This window comes from Pholcus phalangioides, unplaced genomic scaffold, assembly GCF_987345545.1.
Source record: "Pholcus phalangioides strain wild (caught in Gottingen) unplaced genomic scaffold, Ppha-v1.0 ptg000007l_1, whole genome shotgun sequence".
NCBI lineage: Eukaryota > Metazoa > Arthropoda > Arachnida > Araneae > Pholcidae > Pholcus > Pholcus phalangioides.
In genome coordinates, this window is record NW_028301600.1 from 64,076,599 (window position 1) to 64,086,127 (window position 9,529).

A 9,529-nucleotide genomic window follows, 5' to 3' on the forward strand; every position below is an offset into this window, starting at 1 on the left:
AATATATCTTTTGGAAATCACTACAGTAGAAATTCGATTAGCTGCTTAATAGGAAGTAGTTTTTATTTTTTTATAGTTGCGCACATGGCGTTATGGCAAGAATTAGCATGATTTATGCAATAACACAGTTTTAATTTTTACATTTCCTCAGCTTTATCTTTAAGCCCAGATATTTATTCACCAATATTAAGGTATCAATAAGTCCCATACAGTATTAAGATATCATTAATATTTTGAAGAAATGTTTATAAAATGAGAAAACTGTCAGGATTTATTCGTTCATGGGATTCTAACTGAAAAAAAAATGCAATAAAAGACATTATTGTAATATGTATAAGTAACTTCTTTTGGAAGAATGTTGGATATTTAGTTTTTTATGGTTCTGAAAAGAAATGGCCTAAGAAGGCAGTTCAAGAGCACTACTTAACCCTAGATAACTAAACTTAAATCAGTGTTACTCAGTAACTAATCAGTCAGTATTCTATTAGAGGAATGTTTATCTAGGGTTAACAATGTAGCAATATTTTTACATGACATTTTGAAACACTGCTGAACAATCAAATGCTTTAATATAATTCTCGAACTACATTCTTCGACTATAGTTTCGCAAAGAATAAAAATCCATAAAATAAAAGTCACCCAAATAAAGCTTTCATACATTTTTCATGTTTTGAAAAAAAATTGTTGTCGGTACTTCACCTCTTAAAGATCTAAAATAATCAAATACATAATACGAAGTGCACATGTTACAACTGGAATCTGTATTTTTTGATAGCCTGTGTACAAAGAAAAGAATATTTGAATACGGCTCTCTCTTGGAATTCTTAAGTTTAAAATGAGAGAAATGGAGAAATATAATTACTAATTACACCACGCCGCTTATATATAATGCGATCATATCGGGACTCGGGTTTCCGATAACAATAACCAAATGATAACTATATCAAAAAAGTCTCGTTTGCAAATACAGTAACCATACATCTCGTTTGGTCAAACGGGATGTATGGTAAATGGGTGTTGGTAAAAACGGGACAATTGTTTTTCCTTCCACATAATTAGTTGCAAAATGTGTTCACTCGTTCCATTTTTTTTTTATTTTATTCTAAAACGGGACTTTTTTTTCCTTTAATAATTTTGCCTTATCTCTCGGAAAAAGTTTTAATCTAGTCAACTGAAATAAACTGATCAAGAACTGCACGGAAAAGGCTTTTTTTGCAATGCATTTGCCTTTACCATAGGAAGACCATTGCAAAAGCAGCTCAACGAGTACATAGATCGCAGAGAATAATACGGACCGATTACGACATTAATAACGGAAATGTTTATCAAGAAGGGGGGTTGAAGAAGCCTTTAGCCTCCGTTTTCCTCCACCTTTTAGCCTCCTAAATAGTCTTGCAGTGTGATAACAATAACTTACAGGTAAAAAAATAAGTTTGGTTAAACTTTGGCTTAAAAATGCGCAAAAAAATACTTTCGACGGAAAAAGATATTGATAACATTAAGTTATGTCCTGATAACTTAAGTCCTGATTAAGGAAGTCCTGATAACTTTCTCGAATTTTTTCCCATGCTATGATACTGGTCTGCTCCGTTCTTTGCAAAAGTGATAACAATACGCGAATGATAACATTATCCTTGATTATAATAAACGGTGTCGACTGTAATAGTGTAACTTTTTCATTCTAGGTTTCCAAATGTTATTAAATTGCTGTGTATTCATTGTAATTAATAACAATATATGAGATGAATTCATAATAAAATCCATAAATAAATCATTACGAACAAACAGTTTTCGTATCATGAAATGTATTTTGTATCTGATATAACTACCTTTTTTTATTTCAACAGAAAATATTCTGGCTTCTTCTATAAACTACATCTTCGAGACTACGATATTTATGCGTTTACATTCGATTTTGGTTTGCACTATTTTTTAGTATCAACTGCTTGAAATTTCCTCTAGTAAATGCATGATATCAGCACCAACTTATTCGTAGAACCGGGTAGGACTGGAACTCTCTGGTCGCAGTAGTTTAGTTTTCAACATTTTCACAGCGCTAGTTTCTTCCATCCAGTTTTAGTTCATGCTGTAGATTGGCTGCTGCAATAGCACACAGTCACTAGCCAACCATAACACAAGAGATGACGGTAGATAACATGCATTATCTACTTTTCTTTCTCCTTTATAGAGGCTTCTTCACCGGATTCAAACCTCTTGCGTGTCCAAGCTACTCTTCCTGGAAGACGACATTCCGATAATACAATTCAACCACCAAGAATCCTAATCGCTCCATCTAGTCCTGACGGATCTTACACACCTGGAAACATGCAAACCAGGCGTCATTCCAGCGTGGGTATCCCTCATGATGCCAGATTTCAGTTCTCAACAACACCAAAGGTAATGTTATTTTCAGAGACGTAAACCTTTGAATGGAAAATTCAGTGAAGTACAGTAAGACCTCTCTTTTGTGATCACCGGTGGGACAAAATAATTCGTCCGTAAGAAAGGAGTGACCGTTAATCAGAGGTTTGAAATGCATACTTTTATTATACAAAGGCCAAAAAGAGGGGTGACCGCATCTGAGGGTTGTCCGTTAAGAGGGGTTTTGCTGTAGGCAAATGCATCCTTATTCCCACACTAATGGGCTACTTATACGTAGGAAGCAATACTCATTTTAAGAATCTGTTTAATTCAGCGTTTCTCAATCTACGGTTTGTGGACCAGAGGTGGGCGATGACTCATACTTATAAACTGTATTTAGTTTCTCACTCTTTTTTGAGTATGCAATTATAATAAGCTGTCCCGACCCTAGGGGCATACAGCGTTTCTGTGGTTCAAGTTGTGAGACCAATCCGTCCAATACGAGAAAAGTTTAGCAAAAGTCTTCTGAGTATAGTTATATTGTTTCTTATCTAGATTTAGCATTATTTTTAGTATGCCTTGACCTCGATTAGTGCGACGGAAAGTTTCCCTAGCCTGAGGGAGAGTGGCTGATAGTTTTAATTTTAAAGGTTGTTTGGAGGAGGCGAGATTTTAGTTCGAGGTCAAAACGTTACGAGAAAGAGTTCGGGTTTCAGAAGTAATCTGAACAACGCCAATTTAGAGGGGAAATTGGTGGCGATGATGGCATAAGTGGTCCTCAGGCAGTCTTGATAATTTAATTCTAACTGAATGAAAAATTGCTTTAGTTGATATTATAGTAGGTAATATTCATGTGGATTTCAGATTATAATTACACCTTCACCCTGAGGTTCACCATACCTCCAAGAAGAAAATGCGGGAAATTGTCCTCTCTTGAACACGAGATATTACTGATTACAGCCAAAAAAAAAATGCAATAAACGAAAAATTTGATAATTACTGGTAAGACTTCTGGAGGGTGGGAAAATAAATGACTGTTACAAAGCGCAGTAACCAAAAAACATTTTTCATGAAAATAACATTCAAATGAAGAGTTGACCCTATTCCATTGAGAAAAATACGGGAAACTAGAACTGGTAACTTAAATACGGAAAAATATGGGACATCGCCAATCGTTACCAAAAAAGTTACCATATATCGGCAAAATCACCAATTTTTGTTGGCTACATATCCCTTTCAAATCGTTGAAAGGGATATGTAGCGTAGGGCTACTGGAAATGACATTAAATTTAAAAATTATTACACGGGAAAAATCGTTGAACTTTCATTACCTGACAAATGTGTGCGCGGAATATTTATATTTATAGCCATAATTATCATAACATAATTGATAAGTAATGAAAATTATTTTCGTTCATGATTTTAGCAAACATTCAAATGAGCATCGTTTAAAAAACGAGATAAATGAATAAAAAAAGTGGGAAAACCAAATGTTACAATAGTTTACATTTTTATTGGATAATTTGTTTGTATAATAAAAATAACAGTATAAATACAAGTCGCATTTATGCTTAATGAAACGATAGTCTTATTGAGTTATGCTTCAACATATCGGTGGTGTTATAAGACAAAAAAGCTTTGCGACGTATATTCAGGAACTTTTTTTTCAAATTCTGGTGATTTCTATTGATCAGCCAGCCCTCGTGTGCAAAAAATGGCCGTGGTGCGACAAAAATGATTTCTATTGAACGACAAGTAACTCAAGAGAGCGTAATGCTTGTAACAGTAATAGTGAATGGACTCGTGAAACTTACGAAAAGATCGTTTGATCCCTGCAGAATTTTTCGAACTTCCTTATCCATTTTCACTAATACAAATAAAGAAATAACTTTTATTGAATAGTTATAAATAAATAGCATCTCGATATAAAAATTATGATATCGAGAATGAATTTTGCGGTTTTTTACTGACATTTTCATTCAAAATTTTCTTTCTAGTTTAATGCTACACCACATATACCAAGTTTCAACCCCGGAATGGACTTTTTAAGTTCAGGCCGTAGCAACATGAGAAGGTATTCAGCAGCTGCTCTGTATGCCAGTAGCGGGGTTCCGGCAACTTGCAATAGCCGAGGGCCGAGCCCAGCTGGTTCAGCCTCAAGCCTCTTGCAACAAATCGGATCTGGAGTTGTAAGAACAAAATTCTTCTCGTATCTTGAAATGATCGTTTAACTGAATATTCGTGAATAAGTTTATTCACAACTTATGTTGTGCTTATAAATATTTTAATTTTCTGATAAATTTCGTTTCAGCAATCTCTCTTCGGAAAATAAAGGGATTCGCTCCAAGTGGCAGCAATGCCAACATATTAGCATGTGTGAAAGAGAGAGAGAGAAAGATTGATGGATGGTGAGGACAATGAATGTTTTTGCTTCAAGTAATAGTGACCAGATTATGTGTCGGCCACTATCCCTTCTGACAATCCATGAGAACGCAATGACCAGTACCTTTGGCCATCTTGCAATTTTCTTGTACCACTGTTGTCGTAGATTCCAAGCCTCCATATCAATACGTATCGTTGCAAGGTTTTTGATCTCTTCCGAAAAAAAGGACTTTCAAAAAATCATATCCTATGGCAATTCTAGCACACACACATACATACACACACGGACAGAACCATTCAACAGACATTCTCTAACATTGTTGTTATTCGATGTGCTTAATTTGTGTGTCAATCAAAAATAAATTGTTCTCTCGAGTTGCAATTACAATTTGTGTAATTGTATAGGCGTGCGCAAAGAGGTTAAAATAAAGAAAATTAGTACTGGGATCATTGCATACATATGCACATATAAATGCTACGATCTCTTTGTTATTTTTCTAAAAACTATGTGACTTCAGCTAAGCCCATAGATGTCGAGAATTTATATTTATTTTCACTTGAGAAAAAAATGCCTCAAAACTGTGTGTTAAAATACTTGATATTTTACAAAGAAACGTAATTGCCGAAATTGAAGGTGCAATATATGAGAAACGAAAGCGCAAAGCTATATTGCTTAAATATAACAAATGTTAAATTTTTTTTTCGAGTGCCCCTCATAAACACTTGATTATCGTAACCGAAGCAGAATCATCCCTATTATCTTTAATTTGATGTACTGCGAGTTAAGTTGTTTCTTAAACGAGTGGCTAATTCAATCATATAAGATGTTATAGTTTTTTAAAACTTTACATATTTATACAAAATCGGCCTTACTTACAAAATTATCTCTTGAGGTTTACTTATTACGATACATCAAAAAACAGCAGGACAGGTAACTACGCATAATATAATTTAAATTTTCAAGTTTAAATAGTTTTTGTCCCTGTTATGAACGGTTTTAGACCGTTGCGACGTGATAACTTTTTTTGTTATTAAAATTAAAAATATTTTTAATTTACCTTGAGTATGTGAAAGTTGTCTTTTTAAAATATTTGGTACATAATATGTGGAAAATGTCGTGATGTAGATCTCTATGTGATGAAGTCAACTATGCGCATGCGTAGTCGCCGTTCGTCATATATTTTAATATAATATATACTAACTATACACATGTTATAAGTTAATTAATGAATGTTTCCAATTAAAAAACCAACTTTTCCATGACTGTAGAAATAGGAATTATATTTGCGTGCTAATTGTGTTTCCCTCAATTGTTTTATGGCGCTCGCGTAAAATGTGCAAACGCGAGCGTTTCAATTTCACGTGCGTGAGATTTTGAATGCGCATGCGATGTTTATAAAGGTATTCCGTCGTTTTTTTTCCTTCTTCTTCTTTAAAAGAATGAATCCTAATACTATAATTGAAAAGTAAAAATTAAAAAAAAAAACATAAAAAAGAGGAAAACGCTGAAACGTCCTCGCATTTGCAGCCCACTATCGGCAAAATGTCGGTGTAGCTTTTTGGTCTCTGTGAGTACCAATATATGATAAATCTGTTGGTTGACCAACAAACGAAAAAAGGTTAATAACAGCTAAAGGTATACGAAAACTAAAAATTGATTATATTAAACGGACGACTATTTTTGCTTACCGAATTCATTGCTGAAACTATATAGACCTATTACGTGTAATTTCATTTATGAATATGAATCAAGGATTTGCATCTACACGATATTTTTACATATACGTTACATCAGAGTAATAAGGCACAAGTGCCTTCAAAAACAAAACCCTGGTCATAATGGTCATCGTAATTCAGCAACATTTTGCCTTCAAGAACTCGGTGGGTATAGTGATATTAAAAAAAAATCATTTCACAATCCAAAACTCGCGTGCGTGTGTTCGATACACGGGAACGATATAATGAATGTAAGTTGTAAAATCTGCATGTTTTACATAAATGGGAACAAGAAGAGCAGGAAACGGAGATCCTGTGTAATTATTTACATGAAATCGTTAAGTGCTATTTCAATCGATTGCTTTTTTTCAGTCAGAATACGTATTTGCGCTTTGTTTACTCGCGTCCCACCGCTTTAACTTAAAATATCTAGTAACCAAAACATCAGAGACGTAAAATATTGCGCGATATTTCATCTTAAATTTTTTTTCCATTGCTGCATGTCCTTTCCTTACAAATTGATTAGCAAATTCATTATTGTCTAATCTATGCAAGTGATAGAGTATTTTGTATATATATACATATATATATATATACACACATATATATATAGGTATGAGCAGTTGATGTTTCCAATATAATGTTTCTGTTATTTCATCGTTTGCGTCACTCTTGACCACAGAATGGAAATAGTTTCGGTAGAAGACGTAAAATAGATTACATGATGTTAGTTAAATGTGTGATCGTTTAAATTTTACATGTGTTTCGATGTATACGTACGGAATAGCAATTTATATTTGGCGACATTACTAGAGTGCTCTTGCGTGGATATGTTAACAAAGTTATGCTTTGCTCAATGAAACATCTTGGTATTGGCGTATGAAAATACTTATTGCCTACACAAAAAATGTTTAATTTCTTTCAAATTTTATTAAATAGTGAAAACTGTGCTGACCAACTTTGCGCATGCCTAGACTTTGCTATTTGTTCGTTCTATATCACATATGCTTCTACCATTATAATACTCGGTATCGATGAAAAGTGTTCATAATTCAATAATGGCAGCCGAAGTAATTTTATCGTCGTACATTTGTGTTGGTGTTGTTAATTAATGTGTGTAATGTTCTATAAAAATATTTGTTGCCTCTCATATAAACTTCTTTTTCCTCGTATTCTATATTTCCTTATTGCTATGTTCGATAAAGCAGTTGTTTTATGAAAGAATTAGACTATCATGATTGAAAATAAAGTATGCGTGTCTCATTTTTTTTTCTCGTTTTCTTCTTAGTTATTTATCGTAATGATAAGTATTCACTAAATCGTGGTTATATAAAACAGTATCCCGATTCTTTTTAATCCAGATGTATCTTATTACAGTGATGTACTTACGAAGTACACATTAAGAAGTTCAGAGGAAATTATCGAACGTTATCACCGTTTATTGCACGGATTTTTGATTTTCAACAAAGATGTAGGCTACGTGGAACGAAAAATAGTTGCTTCGGTGGTTTACCACAAGGGCCACCTCACGAGGCACTGGAGTCGGTACTAGCTGACTTCACGGCCAACGGCCATACCATGCTGAAAAAAATACTAGTTCTCGTCCGACTACCGAAGTTAAGCATCATCGGGCGCGGTTAGTACTTAGGAGAGGGTGACTATTCGAGAACAACGCTTGCTGTTGGCATCAATTTTTTGTTGAGCCCGAGTGGTGCAGTGGTAGGATACCTCATCTTTCACCATGAAGGTTGCCGTCAAGTTCTACTGATTCGAATCCGGGGTAAAGAACATCGAAAATAAGCTATTTACCTACCGAACCTGGGCGACTGCCGATAGATGGCGCCTGCATTTCCCACCCAACTCCACTCGCTATAAATTGCCGTATGGCAGCGGTTCTCAACCGGTGCTCCGCGGTGGGGCTCCGTGTGCAACTCCAGGGGCTCCGCGGCGACTCGAGGAAAATAAAATGAATCACTAAATTTGATAGATAAGTAAATAAGACAGGCCTACAAGGTTATGCCATAAAAATTATGTACAAAAAAGGGCTCCTCGAGTCAAACAGGGCTCCGCCATAGAAATTATATACTGAAAAGAGCTCCGCGAGTCAAAAAAGGTTGAGAACCGCTGCCGTATGGTATATGACTGGAGTTGGAGTGCGACAAAGTAGTAGCTGACGTCACGTGTTACACCATTAGCCTGCAGAACAGAGTGCTCCCGCTTTGTTACCTTATTAATTACGGTAGATTGCACAATCGCTGTACTGCCCATTTTACAGAATATTTTCCAAAATTATCTTATCGATTATTTTCATTAGTATCTGTTTATTTATTGGCTTGCTTCGTTCAGCCATTTAAACATTTCAAATAAGAAGATTTTCATTTGCTTATGAGAACTTTCACTAAGAATAATTCCCTCTCTATGATACAAAAACACCTGCTATGACGTGTGTGGCTTTCTAAGAAGAGAAATACTTTTTTGGGAAAAATATATACATATTTTGGTATTATTTATACTGAGCGTTATATTTCTTTATGGTGGTGAAAGAAGGGGGGGGGGACACACAGTTTCCGTTTCTCGCTCCTTTTCTTATCTCTAACCTTGAGCTGACCTCGCCCACTGGCAGTTGATTGATTGGAGGGGTGGATGAAAAACAAGTGTTTTACTGTAAAAACAACTTCAACGTGTTTTTTGAAGCTGTTATATTTCGGGCTGGCGCGGGTTAACAGAAATTGGTTAATATAGCATATAAAGGGCATTTTCTATCAATCAAGTTCAATCATCGAAATATTACATATTTTTATGTATTTCTATTTGGTCGGCTTGGGGGGGGGCACAGGTTCTCTGAGCATCCCCCTGCGTACGCTTCTGGATGTGGTCATAAATAATCTAAATTAATTTGACCATGTTGACTCGCATGAGTTATTACACTCAATAGATGTGCATCACTTGTGTCAAAAAAACGTCGTGTCAACACTAAGGGATCCAACAAGTATCAGTTCGAAGACTGCGCAATTCTTCCTCTTTTCCCTATGTTAACCACTCTTGACTCTTCTGACGTGGACGAATTAAT

The 9,529-nt window shown here is 35.1% G+C and overlaps 1 protein-coding gene across 6 annotated transcripts in view; it reads left to right on the top strand.

The window, feature by feature from the left end:
• LOC149085621 (SCY1-like protein 2) overlaps positions 1–7,722 on the top strand; it is a 390,639-nt gene extending 382,917 nt beyond the window's left edge. For all 6 annotated transcript variants that reach the window (XM_089233764.1, XM_089233763.1, XM_089233765.1 and 3 more), the window contains 3 exons: positions 2,189–2,397; positions 4,359–4,550; positions 4,673–7,722. In XM_089233764.1, coding sequence (XP_089089890.1) covers positions 2,189–2,397; positions 4,359–4,550; positions 4,673–4,693 — 422 coding nt within the window. In that variant the 3' untranslated portion in view covers positions 4,694–7,722. The remainder of the gene's footprint in view (positions 1–2,188; positions 2,398–4,358; positions 4,551–4,672) is intronic.
• The last annotated feature ends 1,807 nt before the right edge of the window (positions 7,723–9,529 follow it).